The following is a 24695-nucleotide window of genomic DNA, read 5'->3' as shown; positions in this document are numbered from 1 at the left end:
TATTAGTTGTCATATTTATGCATGTTTGGTAATGGACAATACTTGCCACTCCACTCTCGAAATCATCAGAACTAATTAATTCACTCATTAATACTACCTACGTTCTTAAATATACAATGTTTAAAAGAATTTTGATGTTCTAATATATAAGATGTTTACATTTTTCTAGACAACTTTTTATTTTATTAAAAACCGTGACAAATCATATTTAATAATCGATTTTGTAATTGGTTGAATAACATTAATTTATAGTTTTAATGATATTTTCGAAACAAAACAATGATTTTTTTAATATGCGTATTTTTACGTAAACATCTTATATTCAGGAACAGAGGAAGAGGGAGTATGTACTAGCAATGTTGTTATTGTTTGCTATTGCTTGGAACTAAGAATATAAAGGAAAGGTGAGTTCTATGATTAATGTTAATCTACTGTCTCATCATAATTCATCATGAACCGTTTATGTATATGCTTTATTCCATAGCCATAGCCATAGCCAAAGGCTTAATTATATTGCGTCCAGATTTTGACTTCAAATATCATCTGTTTCATCAGTATCATGATCATTCGAATTAAAATTGCGTTAGTTCATAGTTGCATCGTTATCATTAAATAAACATATTATAATTAGTTTAGAGCCAATAACAAGAGATTAAGGGCCAACTGTCTCATGCTTCTTCCTAAAGGCCACTCATAATTGACTAATTACACTCTTCTTTTTCTATTCTTGGCTTCTCAGCCCATATTCTTTAATTAAATCCATATTCTTTAATCAATTGTTCATTATAGATAATGGAACGAGCAATTAAAAGCTACAAGGCCTTTACTTATATCTTACAAAAAAAAATTAGAAAAATTTGTCTGAGCCCGGGTTCGAACCGGGGACCTCTAGTGTGTGAGACTAGCGTGATAACCGACTACACCACCCAGACTTTGATGCTTGTACATTGTCGTCGAATGGATACGACCGTAATAGAATACGATAGACGATGTGTTCCTAGTTCGTAAGTTATAAGACTTTGTCCAGTCGCACTGCATATAACATTTGTGAACTGGAAAATATCAGGAACAGCCTTGGATAAAGGCGTGTTGACTCTGGCAAGTGTCTTGGTGCACACGGCATCCTCCTCTTCCTCCACTGCATTTTTTTCTCCTCCTCTTCTTCCATTACATTCTTTCTCTCATCCTCTTCCTTTTTATATAGCTTCGCCACGATTGCTGAGATCTTGGTAATGCTCTTGATCGTGGGATGGTTCAGTTACAAGAAATGAAAGACGTGTTATGGTTCTGCGATTATGTTTTGAGACGCGACTTTTCGCAACATTTACGGGTCACTAATCAATCAAGGTGAGAAACTCTTTTTGTTATTGAAAAAATTAACTATACAAAGAATGGCTAAAAATGCTTGGATGATGTTTTATTTATTCTCGAATGAAAGGAAGAGAGTGTTATTACAAAAGAAACAAGGAAAAGAGAGAGAGAGTTGGATTGGATCATTAAACAATGAAACATTAAAACAGAACACATAAGGTTAAACTCTCATTCGCTTTCTTTCTTGGCGTCCTTCTTTACAACCTGGAGATGGAATAGTCCAATGCATCTACCACGAAATCTGTGGATACAAAAGACATTTCGTTACATTGTACATCTCGTTTGTAACCAAGAAAAACAAAAAGATATGATGAATGTACCTGCATCGTCTTTGGTGAAACACATTGGTGGCTTTATCCTGAAAACATTCCCATGAAGTCCTCCTTTTCCAACGAGAATGCCCAGTTCTTCATAAGAGAGAAGAAAGAGTAAGATCTAAGTTATAATCGACGCATTGGCTTTTAATGTTTGTGTACCTCTAAGTTGCTCAAACAAGACAGCTGTTTCAGCCTTGGCTGGCGTCTTGTCCTTCCTGTCAGAGACAAGCTCGATCCCAACCATTAATCCTCTTCCTCTCACATCTCCAATGACTGAAACCAAACAGATGCGGTTAAGTTAAAAAGAAACAGAGCAATGATCTGATAACAATGATCAAAGATTGTTTGTTTACTTACTATCATGTCTTTTCTGGAGATCTTTCAAACGTTTAATAAGGTGCGAACCAACTTCAGCACAGTGTGTTTGGCGTCTCTCCTTATCAATAACCTTTAGAACAGCATGCCCACCAGCTGAACACACCGGGTTTCCACCAAAAGTGTTGAACTGAATCTTTGTAGCTAAAACGCTAGCGATTTCTGGTGTTGTCACCACAGCTCCTAATGGCAATCCATTTCCAATTCCCTGTGTACAGAACCAGCACCAATTCTTAGCAAGCTTAAACTACAGTAAATGTATTTGATGAATAGAGAACAGAGCAACGGTAAAGACTTAATTTGACAAACCTTTGCCATTGTGACTATGTCTGGAACTACATCTTGAGTCTGGAAACCCCAATAATGACTTCCTGTCCGGCCAAATCCAGTTTGGACTTCATCGGCGATGCATACACCACCAGCTTTGCGTACAATGTCATAAACCGACTTTAAGTAACCAGGAGCCAATTCTACAGCTCCTCCCACCCCCTAAAGTTGAAATGATGCTCAAAGAGAGATGTAAATAAAAAGAAAAACTGATTGTTTCTTTTAGACAAAAAAAAAAAGAACCTGGATGGTCTCTGCAATGAATCCAGCTACTTTTCCAGAAGTACCATAGTCGATATGGTCTTGGACATCTTTAGCATACATAGAACCATCAGAACCAAATACTCCTCGGTATGGATCAGGATTTACGACGTGATGGATTTCTCCCTGCATGATAACGAACAAACACGCTATCACAGAGAATCATATTGAAGATACTTTTATTCTCATGGGTCGAAAACGTGGGTACAGGTTTTACGACTTGGCTTCACGTGCTATATGGTCACTCAAGGGTATATGAACTTTTAAAAGGAATCAATTTGATAATGGGGACAAACCTGTGGTAACGGGTACTTCCATGTATTAAGAGCAGTTAGTCCGATAGTGTTAGAACTTCCACCATGATAAGCATTCCTCAAAGAAATCATCTCAAGGCTACCAGTGTAAAGCCTAGCCATCATCATCGCTAGCTCATTAGCTTCAGAGCCAGAATTCACAAAGTAGACAACCTGCACCCAAAAAAATCATGAAGCTTGTTGATTTTCTCAACAACAGAAAACCTCACTAGAATCATTGTTCTGTTAAATCCTCAAGTACCTTAAGGTTTCCAGGCATCTTAGCAGCTAAAGCTTCAGCGAAATCACCTATAGCATGATGCAGGTATATGGTGGTGGCGTGCTGAAGAAGCTTGCTCTGTTCGTTAATAGCGTTAAGAATGTCTGGATGGCAGTGACCACATGAGACTGTGACTATTCCAGCAAAGGCATCAAGGTATCGCCTACCGGTTTCATCAAACAAATACTGCATCTTCCCTTCGACGATGTTAAGCTGCACGAATACACAAACACAGAGCATTAACCATATATCCAACGAAAAATTGATCAAGCTGATGAAGAATAATACTATTCACAATAAACTGAAAAATTCAAATTTTCTGCGTTTCTACAATTAGGTCAAGCAGAACCCTAACAGTTGATCAAAAAATCAAAAATCCTCAAATGGCAGTTCCAGACCATAATCATATAGAACTTCGAATCCAACAACGTACAGGCTTTTGGTAGAAATGGAAAAGAGAAGGTCCCAGAAACTTCTTCCGTTTCTCGAAAACTTCATCCGCGGAGGGACCATTATACGGCCGCGGCTCGTAGCCGAAGGGCGGGATCTGCGGCGGAGACGAGGAGGTGGAGAAATCAGAGCGGAGGAAGGAGATGGCAGGGTGATGATGGATCAAGGAGGAAGTTGAAGAAGCTCCATGGACGACTCTCTTGAGCAATTGCCTCATCGTTCTCTGTACGGATCAATTAGAGAGAGATAATGACTAGTAAAAGTGTTAAAACGAGTGATTATTAGTACTACTAGAATCAAATGTTTCGGGAAATGATGACGTGTCAGATATGATTCTCTCTATAGAAGAGAGATTCCATGTGAATTTTAGAGATTTATTTATCCTCTGCTAATTCAACATGACGTGTCACTGACTAGAGGCGGGGTATCCTAGATATTATCTTCCAATTTGTTAATTTTATACTTACGATTAATATACAAAAGATGTTAAGGAGTTTTTATAAATCAAGAATTAATTGACGTCAAAAAAAAAAAAAATCAAGAATTAATTGACAAAAGGAATCTCAATGGACAAGTCGTCTACTCCTCATATGCATTATTGATGAAGATAATATCACTACATTTACGTTATGCTAAGGATTAGCCGCCGTATGCATCCAAATCAAACGCACCACTATTATTAGTTTGTATGGTTAGAAGAAAATGTTTTTTTTTAGTAATTAGACTTGATTGGTTGTGGACCTAAATTTGTGATGCTAACCTCCTTCTTCTTCAGAAGAAAATGTTTTTTTAGTAATTAGACTTGATTGGTTGTGGACCTAAATTTGTGATGCTAACCTCCTTCTTCTTCTTCTTCTTACGATAAGGACCTGAGTGGTTTTCCCGCTACCGCCCGCAAACGCAGCTTTTGCGCTTGCTAGCAGTTGACAACGTTTCGAAACAATCATACAAACCACATCGCTTCAAACCGTTCCGAATTTATTAAAATCAAAAGCTGGTTCCAGCTATCGTTTACGGTTGCGGGAGGATAATTTTTTTTCATTTTTTAAAGAAACCATATAAATACAAAAATAAAAATAAAAATAAAAATAAAAAAATTAAATTGGAATTATAAAAATACTAAAATATATCTATTATATTTTAATTAATATTATAAAATTTTAAAATAAAAATATTTTCTATAATATTAAAAATTTAAAAGTATAACTTTCTAAATATAGTTTTCATATTTATTATAATATTATGATTTTTGATATTTTTTTATAATTATATAAAATGTAAATATTGTTAATTTATTATTTAACCGTTGCTGTATTTGGTAGTTAATCAGTCATAAGTATCTCGCAAACGCACTAATTTCTAACCGCAGAACCAGTCGTATACATCTCTTAAAACCGCTAGAAACCGCAACCATCCGCATCCGCAAACTCCCGCAACCGCTGCGTGTGAACCAGTCAGACCCTAAGTGGTCGATGGATTCACTAATAGATTATGCTATGTGTTTTTTTTTACTAAAAACGTATAAATGATGACCCAACTACTCAACTCTTCCATACGATTCAAATATAAGCTAAGTTTCCATGCGTGAGTCTCTTATTTGTCATAAAATCATTGTTTTTAAAATGTTCATGACGTTATACCGTCTTAAGCTAATCTTTTATGTGTTTTCAACAACCAAAAGTTCATTTTAAATGAGCATTATCTTGGAACATAATTATAGTACCTAATTAAGACATGTACCCATTTCATTTGTTTTATAAAAAATAAATTGAAATGTCAAAAGTTAGACGTATACATAACTATCAGGGGCGGTCCCAAAGCACGAAAGCATGAGAGGGTGTGGCATGTGCCCCACCCTAATTTTTATTTTTTTCATTAATAATTAGTGTTAAGTTTATTTGCCTCATGCCAAAAGACATTTTGGATCCGCCTCTGAAAACTATTTCTCATCACTTGACAAAGATAACACAATTAAAAACCGTGCTACTCGAGCTGTCGTCCATAACAACCAACGCACTTGATTTTTTTTGTGCACAACCAACGCACATGATTAATTTATAATCTGTCCATTATTCTTAGCTCTGTAATTTGTCATATACTTATTTGACTAATCACAGATACAAAACAAAAATTCACGTATCTTTTTTCATATGCATCACCATAGATGTTACGTACGCCACATAAAAATATACTCAAGGTATATCCAATCGTATTCATATTTTTTCATGGTAGACCACACAGTTTGATTTGATCAGGTTTGTGATCTATCTATGAATGAAATGAATTTAATTTATATGTAGCTCACACGTCTAAAAATGGGACACAGACGGTGATTCATACCACAAAACCACTAACACATGAGCACTAGGGTTGGTGGTTGAATAGAACCCTAAAACAATACAAATTTTATTTATTTTTATTCATCAATTAAAGGTTAATAATCATCGCAAGTTCAATGCAATAAACAATGACACAAAACTAAATAACAATCTCAATATCCCGAGGGGAACCCTCCTTTCCTTGGATCACTAACTGCCACAAGCTTACTCATTCCGCCGGAACTCCCATCAGATTCTTGAACTATAAACTGAGCAATCGTCCCTCCGGCGACTGGCGTTAGAACATGACCTTTCTTTTCCAACACAACTCTTATCTCTTTAGGAACCTCGAAATGATCATTGAACATTGTCGTCCAATTTTCAAACGAAGCTCTGTTTGGTATCAGCTGCAAAATGGAATCACAAAACAAAAACATTTTTTTTAGTTATAGACAAAGAACAAGAAAGATTATTGGGTATAAGAAAAAGAGAGAAGCAAAAACCTGATGGTAGATTCTTGGAGCCAAGACGGAAGAAAGAGGATCCATATCGAGGAAAAAATGATTCAAGAAAACTTCAATTGTCCCGGCAATGATGTTCGCTCCACCGCTAGCACCCACCGCAGCTTTCACTTTACCCTCCTACGTAAACAAGCTCATGAAAACCCGTTGTTTGGAGCCTAAATAAGAGTTTTGTGTATCACAAGTAGTTTTTTATTCTAATACCTTGAGTACAATGGTGGGTGACATTGAGGACAATGGTCGTTTCCCGGGTCTGATGAAGTTAGCTGGTGCCGGTGGCGGCACATTTACGTCACCTCTGGACTTCGCTGGGACCGAAAAATCATCCATCTCGTTGTTTAGAACGATTCCGGTGCTAGGAGATAGCATCACTGCCCCAAAGTAACCGTTTATTGTACTAGTCATCGAAACAGCGTTCCTCTCGCGATCTATGATTGATAAATGACTTGTACCATGATCGTCTATTTGATTCCATCTAAAAATTGGAAAAAATTATATTGATAAATCAAGAAACAAAAAAGAAACCAGCATATGAAAAGGTCTTACATGCCGCCATAATATTTTGGATCAAAGGTTTTGTCATCGTTTATCTTCTTCTTCAAGTCTTTTGCAAATTCCGGAGACAACATATCTGAAACAACCTTAGTAACATCTACAAAATCTGGATCAGCAAGGTTCATCCTAATCGCGAAAGCGTGTTTCAGAGCTTCGATTAGTCGATGAACACCTAGAGAGCCAGAAACACCTGAAGGAATCCCATATTGAGAAAGAATGTTCAAAACCTGCACCACAAGAAATTCTGTGAAAACCTTGGTTTAATAAAATGTGAAAAAATTATCTATAAAATGGGACTTACAAGCATCATTGCAGCACCACCTGATGAAGGAGGAGGCATACCGAGTAGTTCGTACCCGAGAATGTTTGCAGACAACGGTTTGGTAACCTTAACTCTATAACTTTGCAGATCTTTCAAAGTTATTATCCCACCAGCTTTACGAATATCTCTAGCCAGGTTAACCCCCACCGTGCCATTGTAAAATGCTTTTGGACCATATTCACCGATTTGCTTGAGTGTAAATGCTAATGCTGTGTTATGGATAATGGTCCCTGGTTTCTTGAGCTCTCCATTTGAAACATATAGCTCAGAGAGACCTTTGTCTGCCAAGACATCTACTCTTGTCGCGTTCAGCTGCATGTAAAGATACTTTGAAATCCTGAATCCTCCTTCTGCAAGTTTCTCTGCTGGAGTCACTAACTGCTTCCACGGGAGCTTTCCGTGTTGTTTCCAAGCTGTGTATAGACCCGCGACTTCCCCTGGAACGCCTGCTGATAAGACTCCTTTCTTCTTTAGATCAGGATTGCTTCCATACATATCCTACATCACAAGAAAACAACCAAAAAATGTCTATGCTTCAAAAACGTCAATATCTCTATGTCCAAAACGAGTATATATGTGAAAAAACGATGAGAAACCCCATTGCATTATTCAATATAACCAAGACTGTCTATGATTCATAAACGTTGAGTAAAACGCTATCTAAGTTCAAGAGAGCGTTTCCTGGTTTATTTAATCAGAAGAAAAATGTTAAGAAACGCTATTACCTGCATACATTCTATGATTCAAATCGCCTATTAGGCTGAAGATCACATTTAAAGGCTTATCTAAGAAGAACATATGTAACAAAACGCTATTTGAGCTCAAAATCGCGTTCGAAATAACGATTTAAGAAAGCTCAGATCAGAGACGCTATTACCTACATTAATGATTTAATGTTATACACCAAAGAGAAAACTCATATTTCAAAACGCATATTGCGAAAAGAAAGACGTTATTACTATGACCGTTGTTACCTCAGTGGCGCCGAGAGGAGCTGTTTCTCTAGAATCATAAGCGATAGCCTTCCCGCCAGCTATCTTAACCACTGTAAACGCTCCGCCTCCTATACCGCTAGAGGCTGGACTCACAACGCCTAAACAGAGAGCAGCGGCCACCGACGCATCAATAGCGTTTCCTCCTTGTCGAAGTACACTCATCCCGATCCCAGAACACCGCCCATCGTCAGTTGCAACCGCACCACGAGACTTAACAATACTTTGCGGTCTTTTCTGAGCCGCAGCGTTTTGCAGAAAAGCGACTAGAAAAAGAGCGATCAACGCTGTCCGAACCAGTGGCATTGCTGCGATTAATACAAGAATCAAATCAAACCAGAGATTTCTCACAGATGATCTTTAACGCTGGGATGATCCAAGATTCGTCGAGTAAATATAAATTCAGAGAATAGTTCGACCTTGTTCAGAAATTGAAAATATACTAATGGTCAAATATTGAAAACTTTAAATTAGCCATCACGCGTATAGACAATAGCTCAACACCCAACAAAAGACTTTATCTTAATGTGTTGACCAATAAAACGAAGCTCAAAAAACGAGTACTTGTGTTTTGAGCTAATAAAGCCATTAAAAATTTACCAAGTCCAAGTTCTAAATTTGCATGTAAAAATCCAGAAAATGAGAAACCATGGTCCAGTCTGTAACTTCAGACTATATACGAAACGTTGACTAGGTGAGAAAATAGCTAATGAAACAGTCGTTGGCGATATTTTTTGTTTGTTTGAAACTAGAAAGAAGAAAAAACTTACAATTCATCGAGACGTCACTTTCTTATAAGTTGTCGTCCTTGGCCGGCAATAGATCTATTCGGAAGATTTTTAAGTCTCTGTGTATTTTTTTTTGCCTCTCACGTTGATAAAGTTTTTTTTTAATGACGTAAAGTCCTTAATTATATAGAGAATATACTCTATTTTATTCAACTATGTATTAAATACACAAAGCTGGTCCAACACTCCACATGGCTTAGTTTTGAAAATCACCAAATAAATAGTAGAAAAAAACAGTTTGTGGTAAGATCTTAATCCAAGTTTTGATTAAAAAAAAAAAATCCAAGTTAATCATTTGACAATGTTTTACAGATTTTCACTAAAAAAAATATTACTTATAATTTTGAAGTAAGCAAACCCGCAAGGTTTTTAGAAAGAAGGTCGTGCCAACTTTTTAAATGCGAATTTGTTAATTGGTCATAAAACCAAGTGCTCGTCTGCATCATGCTTGTCCCTCGTGGAGTGTGAAAAAAAAAAGAGTGGAATCATAGGTTTTTAAAGAGTAAAGAAATATCTCTCGTCACCATCAATCACACACCACAACATCTTCTTTTAGTATAAAAATGGATGTCCGGGCCTATAGGGAACAAAATGGCCTTTTAACGAAATGTTATTGGATGACTCTAATATTAATGGGCTCATAAGCCTTATTCTAATCGAGGGTAGAACCGTTATTTCGAAGTGTCTGCCAAGCATTTGTTTAATTTCATTTGAACCTACTAATCTCCCCCGCTCATTTAATAGTGTCTGTGTCGTCTATTCAAATTCCAATTTTGGGGTCTTTCTTCTCTTTCCCCCGCTCGAAAACAAGGACGAGAGCGACAAAGAGATTCGGAGAGAAGAGAAGAAACATGACGAAGAAGGTACCAATCGTTAATCAAATTTGTAGAATTTATGATTTTTGAGATGAACTTTGGATCTGATGATATTGTGTAGCTGAAAGACGTATTGCTGCGATTAAGGCAATCCGTGATATTGAGATTGAACAGAGCTTAACTGCACAGAGGTTACTCTGCTCATATTTCACTGAGGAACAGTTAGAGACACCTGTGTTGGACTTCTTCAAAGAGAACCGTCCTGATGTCTCTATCGAAGTCGAAGATAATGGGGAGATTTGAGTTCAAGTGGAATCACAATACTGGTGATTCATCTCTTGGTGGCTACCCTTAAAAATGAATCTTTATTTGGTGTCAGCTGCACAATGGAATTACAAAAAGAAAACATTTTTTAAGTTATAGACAAAGAACAAGAAAGAGTATTCTTGGGGTATAAGAAAAAAAAAGAGAGAGAAGCAAATGACCTGATGGTAGATTCTTGGAGCCAAAACAGAAGAAAGAGGATCCATGTTGAGGAAAAAATGATTCAAGAAAACTTCTGTTGTGCCGGCGATGATGTTCGCTCCACCGCTAGCACCGACCACAGCTTTCACTTTACCGTCCTACGTAAACAAAGCGCATGAAAACCCATTTTTTGGAGCCTAGCTAAGAATTTCGTGTAACACAAGTAACAAGTGTTTTTTTATTCTGAACCTTGAGTACAATGGTGGGTGACATTGAGGACAATGGTCGTTTCACGGGTCTGATGAAGCTAGCCGGTGCTGGAGGCGGCACATTTAGGTCACCGCTGGACTTTGCTGGGATTGTGAAATCATCCATTTGGTTGTTTAGAACGATTCCAGTGCTTCGAGATAGCATCACTGCCCCAAAGTAACCGTTTACTGTACTAGTCATCGAAACAGCGTTCCTCTCGCTATCTATGATCGAGAAATGGCATGTTCCATGATGGTCGATTTGATTCCACCTATGAATTGGAGAAACGAATATTATTAATATAAATCAAGAAACAAAGAAGAAACCAGCGAGCGGGTTTAAGATACGAAAAAGCCTTACATGCCGCCATAATATTTTGGATCAAAGGTTTTGTCATCGTTTATCTTCGTCTTCAAGTCTTTTGCAAATTGTGGAGACAGCATATCTGAAACAACCTTAGTAACATCTACAAAATCTGGATCAGCAAGGTTCATCCTAACCGCGAAAGCGTGTTTCAGAGCTTCGATTAGTCTATGAACACCGAGAGAGCCCGAAACACCTGATGGAATCCCGTATTGAGAAAGAATGTTCAGAACCTGCACCACAAGTAACCAATGTTCAAGTTGCTAAGAAAGATTGTTTTATTTAGGCCCAATCTACCGGCTATGCAGATTTTAAAAAAAAAAACCCTGGTTTGATAAAAATGTGGAAAAATTCACAATAAAATGAGACTTACAAGCATCATTGCAGCGCCACCCGATGAAGGAGGAGGCATACCGAGTAGTTCGTATCCAAGAATGTTTGCAGACAACGGTTTGGTAACCTTAACTCTATAACTTTGCAGATCTTTCAAAGTTATTATCCCACCAGCTTTACGAATATCGCTCGCTAGGTTAACACCCACCGTGCCATTGTAAAACGCTTTTGGACCATTCTCAGCTATTTGCTTGAGTGTAATGGTCCCTGGTTTCTTGAGCTGTCCATTAGAAACATATAGCTCAGAGAGACCTTTGTCTGCCAAGATATCGACTCTTGTGGCGTTCATCTGCATGTAGAGATACTTTGAAATTCTGAATCCTTCTGCGAGTTTCTCTGCAGGAGTCACTAACTGCTTCCATGGGAGCTTTCCGTGTTGTTTCCAAGCTGTGTATAGACCCGCGACTTCCCCTGGAACGCCTGCTGATAAGGCTCCTTTCTTCTTTAGATCAGGATTGCTTCCATACATATCCTACATCACAAGAAAACAACCAATAAATGTCTATGCTTCAAAAACGTCAATGAAAATCTAACCTTAATATGTATGTATGTGTCCAAAATGAGTATGTGAAGAAACAACAAGCAACCATATTGCATTATTCAATATAATAACCAAGATTGTCTGGGGGGTTCATAAACGTTAGTAAAACGCTATCTAAGTTCAAAAGAGCGTCTACTGGCATATTTTAATTAGAGGAAAGAAATGTTAAGAAACGCTATATTACATTCGTACATTTTATACATCAAAAGACACTATTTAAGCTAAAATTGGCGTTCAAAACGCTTATTTAAGAGGAAGAGAGATTTTAAGAAACGCTATTGAAGCCTCCTCCATTCAAAACAATTGTTTATTAGAAAAAAATGTTTCAGGAAACTTTTAGGCTGAAAATCACATTAAAGACGTATTTAAAAAGAAAGATGTTACAAAACGCTATTTGAGCTGCAAAGCGCGTTCAAAATAATAATAACAAGAGGCTATCACCCACATTAATGTTCTACACCAAGAGCAAAGCAAAGGCTGTCTATGACTATTACCTCAGTGGCACGTAGAGGAGCTGTTTCTCTAGAATCATAAGCAATAGCCTCCCCGCCAGCTATCTTAACCACTGTAAACGCTCCACCTCCTATACCGCTAGAGGCTGGACTCACAACGCCCAAACAGAGAGCAGCGGCCACAGACGCATCAATAGCGTTTCCTCCTTGTCGAAGAACACTCATCCCGATCCCAGAACACCGTCCATCGTCAGTTGCAACCGCACCACGAGGCTTAACAATACTTTGCGGTCTTTTCTGAGCCGCAGCGTTTTACAGAAAAGCGACTAGAGAAAGAGCGATCAACGCTGTCCGAACCAGCGACATTGCTTCGATTGATACAAGAATCAAATCAAACCAGAGATTTCTCACAAATGATCTTCAACGTTGAAATGATGCAAGTTTCCTCGTGTAAGAATATAAATTCAAAGAATAGTTCGAGTTGTTCAGAAATTGAAAATTTAAATTAGCCGTCACGCGTATGCATCATAATGCAGGGCCATCTAATAGCTCAAACCCCAACAAAGACTTGATCTTCATAATGTGTTGACTGAAGCTCAAAAAACGCAGGGCCATCTAATAGCATGAGCAACCCTAGCGGTCGAACTCCAAAAATAAAATAAGAAACTAAGAATTTTTTGAAAATAAATTTATATTTTATGGTCTAAAACGTTTAAAAAATTAGATAATACTAAATTTAGAGCTAGTATATAAATAGAGCTATAAACTTTTAATATATTCTATTAAATCGTTAAATATATAGTTGAAAGGCTATCCAGCACATTTTCAGATTCTAAGAGCAGCATTATTACAGGAGGTAAAACATTTTCTTAGACAAAAAAGTGTGTGTGGGCTCCACCAATATTTTAAAAACGGTTACAGAAGACGTGAATTGAAGACCGCTTCAGATGGGTTTTGTGCACTGTTTGCGAACCCCACCGACACATGGTGACCTGCAATTGGTGCAATTTTAATTTTTTTTTTTTTTAAATCAGATAAAACAAACAAAAAAATAAAAAATTAGAAACCCAAAGAGGGGTTCACGGATAATCATGCTCTAATAGTCTGCGACGTGTGATAGTGTACCCTTGCATGTATCTAGTCTATTGGAATTCCTATAACGAGATATATGTTGTTTTCCTTTTCAGCTTGCTATGGTAATTTTAATCTCTGAAATAACACACAACAACTGTTTTTCTTTTTTATATGAAGCTTTTTAGTTACAATTTACCAAATTGCTTGCAAGACTATAGTGAACAGTTCCTTCTTCTCTCAGATCTTCCCATTTTTATATGTTCTTGAACTGAAGATAATATTGGCTGCTGCTATTCTTAACTAATATTTTCTTGATTCAGCTCTGGAATCTTTATCATGTCTACTCCACTCAAGTTCTCCAATCACTTTCTTTCTGCCGTTTCCTTTTCCAGTCTGAAATGTCATGTTCCAAACATGCTTGTTCTTCAATCATATGAAATAATGTTAGACTAGTCTAAACCAGGTGGCCTGCTCGAGCCAGTTGATTTCCTTTTGACAGAATCGGAACCAGGTAGTCTCGACCCGAAAGCTTCAAGGGCTTCCAAGAAGAATCTCTTATTAGGCACAATCCCATCTTTCTCCATTTTCTTCATCAGCATCTGCACATGCTCCTTCATATCTGCCTTAGTGTACGCCTTGTACAGAAGCTTATACGTTGATGCATCCGGGTGAACTCTAAACCCACTTGCGTTGTGGAAAAGCTTATCTGCTTCCATGTGAAGACCATTAAGACAGTAAACTTCAAGCATGGCATTGAGTGTTGAAGCCTTCAACACCCTCTCCGACTCAACAACCTCCTCGAATACTTCCCTCGCTCTGGAAACACAACCACAGTAACCGTACATGATGATCATACACTCATACGTGATAAAACTCGGCGCGTAGTTCATATCATTCATCTTCTCGAAAACCCACTCGGCCTTATCTCTCAACCGAGCTTTCCCGTAGTTTATAATCATCGAGTTGAAAGTGGGAAGAGTAGGCTTCTCCTTGGACCTTATCAAACTCTTGAAAGCCTGCTCCATCTTCTCAAACTCTTGCTTCTTACCGTAAGAGTCAATAAGCAGATTGAAAGTGATGATATCCGGCTTGCACTCGTTGCTCCTCATGCGAGTAAGCACAGACTCCATCTCCTTGATCATCCCGTTTTTCCCATACGCATCCATCACACCGTTGAAGGTGTAGACGTCTGGAGAAACCGCACTCATGTCCAAGTCTTTGAACAGAGCGTTGACTTGGTCTACTTTACCAGACTGAGCAAAAGCCCTCAAGAGGATGTTGTAAGTCACGACGTTGGGTTGACAACGCTCCATGCCTTTCATTTTGTCGAAGTAACCAAGGACTTTCTCCAAAGCTTTTGCCTTGTCCCGCGTGTGGAGATGAGCTGTTATGAGAGCGTTGTAAACAGAAGCATCGGGACGACAACCACTGTTCTTCATCTCGGAGAAGAGCCACATTGCCATTCGTGTTTGGCCCTTCTTCCCCATTACGGATATCAGTTTCGAGTATACTCCGTTATCTGCTATATACCAGCGCTGTTTCTGCATCCACCTGAACACCTACAGAAGAAACACAGTTAGTATTAACAAAACGGTTGCTACGCTCTGATGAATGCACTAACACTCAAATGAATCTACAACTGAGCTAAAAAAGGTTTAAAGTCTAATCCTTTTATAAGACCCAGAAGCTAAAACATTTGCCACCATAGAACCGTCTGGTCATTGAGCACAAAAACAGCCGATGAATCTACCATTGAGCTAAGAAAAGGACAAAAGTTTAATCCTTTTACAAGACCCAGAAGCTGAAACTCAATAAAACGGTTGCTTTGATGAAGGCACTAACACACCTCATTACGGAACCGTCTTCTCATTGAACACAAAAACAGAATGAATCTACCATTGAGCTAAGAAAAGGTTTAAAGTCTAATCCTTTTACAAGACCAGTAAGCTGAAACTCAAAGATAACGCAAACCCAGAATCTAAAAAACTCAAACTTTAGGCACTAACACTCAAATGAATCTACAATTGAGCTAAGACAAAAGTATAAAGTATGATCCTTTTATAAGACCCAGAAGCTGAAACTCAAAGATAACGCAAACCCATAATCCAAAACACTCGAATTCATTCGAGGAAGAGGTAAAGAAAAAAACCTCGAGGCATTGGAGCCACTTGTCGCTCTTCCCAAGCTCCTCAAAGAGCAAGAAGCAATGCTCGCATCTTACGACCTTCACGTACTTGTCAAGGGTCTTAACAAGTGGCTCCCTGTCACTAATCCTCGACATCAGGTTCCGCACGAGGACTCTGTTCTCCCTCTCCGCGATCTCTCTCTCAGCGAGTTTCCTCTTCGAAGAAATCGCGCCGCAGGTTATCCTGGCGGAGCTGGGTTTCGGCGAGAAGCGAAGACATTTGTGGTTTGTGTTTGGGGAGAACGAAGAGATGAAATTGGATAATCTCAGCGACGAAGGAGATGTCAATAAGTAGTCTACCGCCATGAGAGAGTTTGTTTTCTTTCTGGTCCTTTAGTGTAGGATAAGTTTTTTTACAGATGACAAAAGAAAAAACGAGAGGGCATGTTCAGAAAAGCCAGAGACAATGGGGGTGGGTTTTTTGTAAATAAGAAAAAAAAAAAAAATCAAGGATCAATTTTTCGGGAATTTTTGAACCCGACGTGAATCGAACACGCAACCTTCTGATCTGGAGTCAGACGCGCTACCATTGCGCCACGGATCCTGATACAATGCTTGCTTCATAAAACTCTGAAAGCTGTTTACCACTACATTCAATCGGGAACCAAGTTTTAAAACGTGAAAAATTGACAAACAACGTTGAAATTATTGTGAAAAAAAAAGAAAAGAAAGGCAAACTGTGTTGTATTATTATTCCATAGATAAGGTACATATATATATATATATCGATACAATATTTAGAGATTATGTAAATATTTAGATACAGTGGTGGAGTTAGAAAGTTTTTGTACCGAAGAATATTTTTGCACAAAAATAAATATATTTTAGAAAGTACTGGGGTAAGCATACACGATTGTCGCTACGTTATGGATGGGATCCACGTCCTCGCGATCGTCCTTGACCTGCAGGCCGTGAGCTACTACCTCCTACTCCAATCTTCATCTCTCTATTCAACTTTTTATTCCAAACTCCTCCTACTTCGGTTCCCAACAAAACAAAATATAGACACGTGCAGATTTTTCAATTTTTGTAAGATGACAAAGATGTATATTAAGGTATCATAAATATTTTACCAAAAAAAAAGGTATCATAGATCGACATGTATTTCTATATATCCCTGAGAAAACATTAAAATATGATTATTAATTTTCTCTTATATGCATTTTACATTTTTTGTAGGATTCAAAATGTATGATAAGTTTGTACGAAGCCGGACCGGTAAAGCCACCGGAAAATCGAAAACGGTCAGTCTTATATTTCTCAAAAAGATATATATATATATATATATTTCTCTTTAAAAGCAGAGTTCCAGCAAAGTTTTTGTATAGAAAAATGTTTGGTAGACGACTGAAATACTTTCTCATAGCTAAATATGCTTACTTGTTTTGGAAGGATCACATGGTAGACGAGCCAAAACAGTGTCTGATGATGCAGCGAACAAGAGGATAACCAAAGTCACCAACCAGACCATGTACATCTTTTTTTGGTTTTGTTTTCTTTTTTCATGAATCTTGTAACATGTAAAATGGTGTATTTATATAACTATTTTTTGGGAATTTGCTCTCCGGTCAAATGGAATAAGTCGTTAATCTCGGATTTGAAGGAAGAAAAATATTCATTTTGATTTGATAAACTCATACAAGACATACAATAAATTAATTAATACACGTGTCTGCTTCTACAGACGGATGTAAGATATTCTTCTGACTCATGAATTTCTTGCCAAGGAAAAGTCTTTTCAATATAATATCTCTGTTTTGGTCCACAACACGTTGTGTGGAAAACAGGTCTAAGTTAATTCATCTAAGGCCCACTAGAATAAAGCCCAATCACAGGTTGATTTTGTCTCACGCGTAAAGCTCAGGCGGCTAAGGCAAAACGGCCTACTTCTGCCTACCTTAACAGTCCATGGCGGCTCCAATCTAAGACATGTATTTACAATAACTTCACTAATCAACTGTTTAGTGACTAATACTAATGTAACAGTAACTTCACTAAAGCAGATTTGTAGGTCAATCAATAAAGTTAATTGAGTTCTATAATCAAATTGTTGAAGATCAGCTGTAATAAAAAGACTCGAAGAGTAAAAGAATCTGCAATGAAACATCCATCTTCCGTAAAGTTGAAGTTCTTACTTATGTAAATATAAAGAAAAAACAAAATGAAACATAGAGCAGCAAGTAAAAGTTCTCATGGGTCGTTACTAAGATAAGAAACAACTTCAGAAGACAGAAATAATAATAATAGAACCTGCAATGATAAGTTCACAAACCAGAATCTTTTTTAAGTACACAACCACCAAAGACCAAAAGCTCAACACTCTTCTTCTTCCGTGTAAAAGGAGAGCATCTTGTACTTACCTTATAATGAATCTGAATTGATCAACGGACTTGAGAAGGAGAGCATACCAAACCAGATGCGTCTGCGCCAATGACTGCAAGATCACAGACCCCGCATATGTTTCCTTGCTGGCTTGGAACAAACCTGGCGGTGCAGTATGGACACGAAACGTCTTTCTGACCTCTGTAGATGGGGACATAGGTTGACCCACATATCACGAACGGGTTTCTGAAGTCGTAGTTGAGCTCGGTTGTATCAGTCATATTACGTTCAGCGGCTTGAACAATTTGCCGAGCTGTCTTGGCCTGGCTCTCCATTGGGTTGGTTTCCAGCAATCTTTTGGCGAAGGTATAGGCAGTGGCGAGGTTCTTTGATTTGTAGCAGACGCCCATTGCACTAAACAGGGCGAGTCGTAAGTGAGGTAGTTGGAGGTTGCAGTGAGTGAAGTAAGCAGCGAGCTCCTGCTGCCTCACTGGATCATCTTTCGTCTCTCTTCTCTTAAGCTCCATTTTAAGACCGAGAACATATTCTTTGACGATAGTGACCAGTTCCTTTACCTCATCGACTTCGCTTCTTGACTCGACCACCACAAGGGGGATGGTGTGGAGGATAGAGAGGAAAAGCCGGAGAGCCTCAGTCAATTTCCCACTTGTTGTAGCTTTATAGCCGGATTTGAGCTTCTCTTCTTGCTGGGAGAAATCATAAACAAGAGATGGTGGGCCACGGACGTTGGGACTAGAAGACTCGCTCCATCCTCGCTCAATGGCAAGTGAAACCACAGGCGATGAAGAAAAAGCACGCAGGTAGCTTTGGCTGCCACTGAACAAATCAATAAACATCGATTTCAAAGGCGCAAAGTTCTTTATACCAAGCTGCCTGTTGAGCAGACGCATTGCAGTGTCGAAGCTTCCTGCTGCAGCTTGCTCAGCAGCAAGGGACGACTTCTGGCTCCAAATATGACTTACGGGCATACCTTGAGTAGGTGTCACGAAGACGGATGAACGTGCGTTAGCAGAGGCCTTAGGAGTGTCAAGCTCTGGTGGGAGGTCTAAGCCCTCAAGTTCCTCCCATCCACCTTCTTCATCATTTTCGTCTTCTCCTCTTTCTGCTTCCTCCAAAATGGCATCGATGTCTCTGTTCTCCATTCCATCAACATCGACCATGTCAAGTGCATCCCCCCAATCACCACCAGCATCTTCTTCTTCTTCTTCATCAACAGCACCTCCCCTGGCTGCACTCTCAAGCCCGCCTTCAAATATTCCCTTCATCACTCTTAGAAGAGGCCAATCACCACCACACATGACAGGAGATGGTGGCATTAGAAGCGATGGAGTTTTCCCTTCAGGCAATGAAGGCACGTTCTCTCCTAGCTCAGTCGCCAGTCTCTCAGCAACGTCCTTTAAACCATGAACCGATGCAGTGATATAAGCGAGAGGTAAATGACCAGCATTCTCAAGTATCTTGACACGCTCTTTAACATCTCCTAGGTAGAGAGCATTGTGGAACTGACCCATTACATTGTTCTTCACTTCCGCAATCTTCATCAACTTGGAAAGCTTATCCAACTTACCAGTAATGAGATATAGAAAAGATAATCTCTCAAAGTTCTTTGTTTGCTGGTACGCAAATTCAACAATTCCAGCATTACCTTGGCGAAGAGCCTCCACCCCGAGTCTATACCACTGCTCTTTCTCATTTATCTCTGTAGCGGATGCAACAGCGACGCTAATGTTGCCACTTTCAAGAGCCAGGTTGAAACGGACTCTCTCGTCTTCAACAAAATGGAGGGCAACTTCAGGGAATCCTTTCTGCTGCAGGTAAGCAATCATAGCCTGTCCACATAGCTGGGAGTTCTTTATCATGCCCATGACATGATCATATCTCTTCCTCAGCAGTGCAAGCTTGAAAATGTATTCAGTTGCATTGATGGTGATGGCCCTGTTTTTCCCATCCCGGTCCAAGCAGAAGATCGTATTTCCAGAAACCTTGGTGATATAGATAGGGACATCCAGGGTTCGGATGATACCACTATCTCCATTAGGAAGACAGTACTTGATATGGTTCAAAGTTGTGTAAATGAAGACACCATTGTCATCCCAAGCTCCACTTTTCACACGTATTGTCTCATGAAGTGTGCACTGGAGGACAAGTTTTTTGCTCGCAATGATGATAGTATGTTTGCTGAGCAAAGCAACACTCTCCATATCATTAGACCATACAACATACCTAACAAACGGTGTCTGAAGCTCACCAAGAACAAGCCTTTGCTGAAGGTCAAATATAACCACTTTATCCTCAGATCTACAGAGCAAATTTCCAGTTCCAGCATAAAAGATAGCATCTGTGGGTATAGGCAGAGAACTCTTTTTAACCACCTCATTCTTGAGATTCTTGACTAGCACCTGGCTGGTGTTTTTCTCAAGAACAGCAAACCGGTTACGGGCAATGAATACCGCAGAACCACCTGTCCCCCTCTTTGCATCTTGCACAACGTCACTTCTGCCAACACTATCTTTCGGTATGATGTACAACTCGTAAGAACCACCATCCAAATCTGAGCAGATCAAAACCGCATTTTCCGTCGGACTGTATGATAGAGTCCTTGGACTTTGATTCAAGCTTGGAGTACCAGGACGCCGTATAGGGATAACTTGGGAATCTTTCTGAGTTGAACAATCGTAGTACCTCAAAAATCTATCTTTGGTATAGAACAAAGAATTGCCACTCAAAGCAAATGCAGGACGTTCTCTCTCAAGCTTGAAGACGATCATACCGTTGTCATGCCCCGCTGCCAGTAAATTAATCTCAGGGTGAACTGCAAGAATCCAGAAACGATCATGTTCACGGCGAAAAGTTTGGATTCCAGTTCGCTTGGTAGCATCCCAGACACGAATGCTTTTATCCTCAGAGTTGGAAACAATAATGTCCTGTTTTGCATGGAACATAACAGATGAAACATTATTCATGTGGCCTCGCAGTGTATCCACCTCCCAAGCTTTAGTTTCTGCAATAAAATTGAAAAGAACGCGTTAATGACATCAGCTCCACTACTACAGAAATTGCAATTTAGTGTACAAACAATGGTTTTAAACAAAAAAACAGAGAGAGGGAGAGAGAGAGACTTCCGGAATGGAATTACCATTCATACGCCACAGCTTCACTTGGCGGTCATCTGCACCAGAGACGATGAGAGGAAGAGTGGGATGAAAGGAAGCCCAGTTTACTCCTCTATCATGACCTTCGAGGACGTACTTAACAATAGCATCAACACCACCGAAAAGATCAGAGTTCATCTGTGTGAATCGCATGAGGTCATCAGCAGGAGACACTGTCTTCTTCTTAAGAGAACCAATATCCCAGACACGGACAGTCTGATCCAGAGATGCAGAGACGACAAGGTCTTCTTTAGGATGGAAAGAAGCACACATGACATAATGATTGTGGCCAGTAAGCACGGAGATACAAGTCCGAGACTGCCAGTTCCAAATGCGGATAGTCTGATCGTCACTAGCACTCACAATCCAGGGGTTCTCGTGGTGGAATTGGACAGTGCGGATGTAGTCGAGATGGCCGAGAAGAGTGAAAAGGCACCTGTGTGTTTTGTGGTTCCAGACTTTAATCTTGTAATCATCACCTGCAAACACACAATGTTGTCAGTGCCACCAACTGCATATGAGTAACATTAGGATTAAAAAAAAAAAAATATACTCATAATGAAGAATAATCTAATACAGTTGCATTAACAGGTTCTCATTTCTAGAATATGCGCAAAGCACACGCAACATGGGATCTGATTTCAATTAATTAGGTCCAATTATCCAAAATAACATATGTTGAAAAACCAATTTAACTAGAAATAGAGCACACACACTAAGATATATAATAACTCAGCAGATTATATCATATCATGGTTTATATATATGATGAATTTTTTAATAAATACGGACTTGTAGCTCAAAATCTAGAATGTTGAGATTAAAAAAAAAAAAGCAAAGACTATACCTCCGGAGACGAAGAGAGGCTGAGAATTGTGAAAATGAACACCACGAACAGGACCTTCGTGCTCGTCGAATCGATCGATCAAAGTACCCATACGATAATCCCAGAGCTGGATCACACCACTGTGCAAACTGGCGAGGATCCATGGTCGCTTAGGGTGGAAGGTGAGGCCCTTCACTCTGTTACTCTTCGTCTCGAACTTCGTCAACATATTAGCTCTGCACACAAACCAGATCACAGAGAACGAAAGAATAAGCGAGTCATTTCACAGAGAAAGCAATCCAATTGAAATCGCAAGCAGATCTGAAGGAAACAAGTAGTGAGAGATCCGTCAGAAATCGAGATTCGTACAATGAGAAATAGGGATTCACCTCGGATCGGAGAGAAAAAGCGATCAATCAGAGCTTCACGGTGGAGATCAGTAGCATTACCGGAGAAACGTCGATGCGAGAGTCAGAGAAGACAAATCGATGGTTGAGGAGAAGAGAGTGATTCAGTTTCCGTCGAATAGATCTGCTTCCAATTCTCGTCGCGTCTCGCTTCTTATTTGTAATTAAAATGTACACTTACGTTTTGAGTGTGCAAGGATTGGGACTTTCGGGCCTTATAATATATTATTAGGTTAGGGTGAGTAGATGGGTTTTTGGTGTAACACCTATTGGGTTTCAGATCATTATGTCAGTCGTGATGGGCCATATCTTGTAACTTTATATTTAGTAATAATTAATTAAATCTATATTAAGTGATTGATTACTCTTATGTTATAAAACTCGATAGAGCCAACAAAATTCTGGATAAAATAATAATATTTATTATTATTATTATTATTATTATTATTATTTGCTGTGTAATATTTCATAATTCATTTTTAGTTAGCCTAATATATGTTTTCATTAACATGACTCAAATGTATTCTTTTAAATATAGAAAAATACATTAGAGAAAAATTCACTTATACTTTTATAGTTATAATATAAAAAATATATAAATAGGGTTAGATATTGTTTTTGGAACAAACTAAAACCTTCCCAAAATCTTTTTTTTTTAAATTGATATCTGATAGGCTAAGAGCAGCATTATCGCGTGGTTTTAGGAGGGTTTTTACCCAAAAAGTAAGGTGTGAGCCACCACAAAAAAAAAAAAACAAGTTGCAAAAGTCGCAGGAGAAGAAACGTTTGTTCATGGTTTTTTGTACTGTCTGTGGATCCCACTGAAATATGGCGGTCCGTGATAGGTTTTTTTTTTTTTTTTTTAATCAGACAAAAAAAAAAAAATACCCAATTGGGTTCATGGGATAAAGATGCTCTAGTATGCCAAACCCAAAAAAAAAATGCTTTGTGCCAAACAAGAAGAAGTTTACTAAAAAATATGAAACCGGGTTACACATATGAAATGATAATATCGTTGAATAAGTGAAGCTTGTTATCGGAAAAATGCATCTATGATAGCATTACGGTCCCATTGAGTCGACTTAGAATCTTCAGAACCCTTCCATGGACTTATTCGGTATTGACGCGCAGGCCGTGAGGTGCTGGGCTTTACTGCACCTCTGAGATTGTTGACGATCTTTTGATCCCAAACCGCTTCTCCTGTTTCTTTTCCAGCCAAAAAAAATAAAAATCAATACTATGAAAAATAAAACCAATTCAAGAGATGAAAGAAGAAGTTTCCCATAGTAACCATAAACTTACTGGTATTGAGAGCTTCTTTGTCGTATGGTAACCCAGCGATGACGATTGTGTTCAATGATGCAAAGAACAAGAGAATAATCAAAGTTATAAGCCGAATCATGGACATTTTGTTGGTTTTTTTTGTTGCTCTATACTCTTTTAAGTTTGATCACTTTGTAATTTGTATATGTATATATAATATGTAGAGAACATGCACAAAGGTTAGGTGGGTTACGTAGCTAATTTGGAACGTAGACAAAGATTTTTTTTAATTTCGACACATTAAACGCGTTCATTAGTATATTTTATGTTCATGTTTGACTCTTGAGTTTCTTTTATATTAGCTGAACCGGTCCAACTTCATTTTTTCTCCTTTATAGCATATAATATAAATAATATGACTTCTTGAGAATAAGTTGACTTAGAAACAGACCAAGACCAGAAAACTATATTTTATAACGAAAGGCAACACAAACTTTAATTAGACTATTAGAGTAAACATTATAGAATTTGGCGATTCATCATCCTAAACTAGAAGACCATTACTCACATGCTAACATTTAGCCCATGGGCCAAGGTTTTAATTACTTATCTTGCCGCGCAAGATGAGACACCGTGATATCCGCAGTTCAGTAAACCCTAGAAAGTTATATTTCCTTATATAAAAACTAAGGGGCTGGTATTCAATACAGAATTGAATGGAATTAGAATGAAGGCAGTTAATTAAAGTCTGAGAATCATTCTATGGAATTAGGTGATTCCGCTAAAATGAAAGTGGATTTATTTGGCAGTTACAAAGTGGAATCAAATAGAATGGTTTGAAATAAATTTTTTAAACTCTTAATTTTACTTAAGTAATGCTTATGAGTTTTGTGGCAACCAAGTGTGGCATTCAGATTAGGTAGAATCTTTTTTTTCCACGGTCATTTTATTCATGCTCCCATTTTTGTCACGCCACCCTTGCTTAATACCGTCAACG

The 24695-nt window shown here is 38.5% G+C and overlaps 4 protein-coding genes, 2 non-coding genes and 1 pseudogene across 8 annotated transcripts; all 7 read right to left on the bottom strand.

Annotated features, from left to right (window-relative positions):
- Window positions 1-858: 858 nt before the first annotated feature.
- Window positions 859-932, bottom strand: TRNAV-CAC. The gene has a single exon. It is a non-coding gene; the product is annotated as a tRNA-Val (tRNA).
- Window positions 933-1392: 460 nt separating this feature from the next.
- Window positions 1393-4077, bottom strand: LOC106439151 (alanine--glyoxylate aminotransferase 2 homolog 1, mitochondrial-like). The gene is made up of 9 exons (XM_013880532.3): window positions 3658-4077; window positions 3207-3437; window positions 2948-3118; window positions 2634-2777; window positions 2373-2552; window positions 2046-2271; window positions 1848-1961; window positions 1692-1778; window positions 1393-1612 (listed from the first exon to the last, which is right to left on the bottom strand). The coding sequence occupies exons 1-9, from the start codon at window positions 3889-3891 to the stop codon at window positions 1569-1571; spliced, it is 1431 nt and encodes a 476-aa protein (XP_013735986.2). The 5' UTR covers window positions 3892-4077; the 3' UTR covers window positions 1393-1568.
- A 1979-nt stretch (window positions 4078-6056) lies between these two features.
- Window positions 6057-9288, bottom strand: LOC106439131 (glutathione hydrolase 1). 2 transcript variants are annotated; one of them, XM_013880506.3, is made up of 7 exons: window positions 9153-9288; window positions 8365-8690; window positions 7370-7888; window positions 7060-7295; window positions 6718-6988; window positions 6496-6633; window positions 6057-6399 (listed from the first exon to the last, which is right to left on the bottom strand). In XM_013880506.3, the coding sequence occupies exons 1-7, from the start codon at window positions 9157-9159 to the stop codon at window positions 6166-6168; spliced, it is 1731 nt and encodes a 576-aa protein (XP_013735960.1). In that variant the 5' UTR covers window positions 9160-9288; the 3' UTR covers window positions 6057-6165. The 2 variants fall into 2 exon arrangements, with proteins under 2 accessions (XP_013735960.1, XP_013735966.1); XM_013880512.3 differs by lacking the exon at window positions 9153-9288 and adding an exon at window positions 8983-9111.
- A 103-nt stretch (window positions 9289-9391) lies between these two features.
- LOC106358314 lies at window positions 9392-13516 on the bottom strand (annotated as a pseudogene).
- A 147-nt stretch (window positions 13517-13663) lies between these two features.
- Window positions 13664-16105, bottom strand: LOC106439122 (pentatricopeptide repeat-containing protein At4g39620, chloroplastic). The gene is made up of 2 exons (XM_013880496.3): window positions 15672-16105; window positions 13664-15081 (listed from the first exon to the last, which is right to left on the bottom strand). Exons 1-2 carry the CDS (start codon window positions 16011-16013, stop codon window positions 13972-13974), a joined length of 1452 nt encoding a protein of 483 aa, XP_013735950.1. The 5' UTR covers window positions 16014-16105; the 3' UTR covers window positions 13664-13971.
- A 74-nt stretch (window positions 16106-16179) lies between these two features.
- TRNAW-CCA lies at window positions 16180-16251 on the bottom strand. Its single transcript has one exon. It is a non-coding gene; the product is annotated as a tRNA-Trp (tRNA).
- Window positions 16252-17789: 1538 nt separating this feature from the next.
- On the bottom strand, window positions 17790-22639 carry LOC106439110 (coatomer subunit alpha-2). Of its 2 annotated transcripts, none has more exons than XM_013880478.3 (4): window positions 22418-22639; window positions 22050-22264; window positions 21187-21681; window positions 17790-21051 (listed from the first exon to the last, which is right to left on the bottom strand). In XM_013880478.3, exons 2-4 carry the CDS (start codon window positions 22255-22257, stop codon window positions 18089-18091), a joined length of 3666 nt encoding a protein of 1221 aa, XP_013735932.1. In that variant the 5' UTR covers window positions 22258-22264; window positions 22418-22639; the 3' UTR covers window positions 17790-18088. The 2 variants fall into 2 exon arrangements, with proteins under 2 accessions (XP_013735932.1, XP_022550112.1); XM_022694391.2 differs by having other exon boundaries at window positions 22398-22622.
- Window positions 22640-24695: the final 2056 nt, after the last annotated feature.

This window comes from Brassica napus, chromosome C1 (assembly GCF_020379485.1).
Source record: "Brassica napus cultivar Da-Ae chromosome C1, Da-Ae, whole genome shotgun sequence".
Taxonomy (NCBI): Eukaryota; Viridiplantae; Streptophyta; class Magnoliopsida; order Brassicales; family Brassicaceae; genus Brassica; species Brassica napus.
This window is presented reverse-complemented; position numbering and strand designations above follow the sequence as displayed.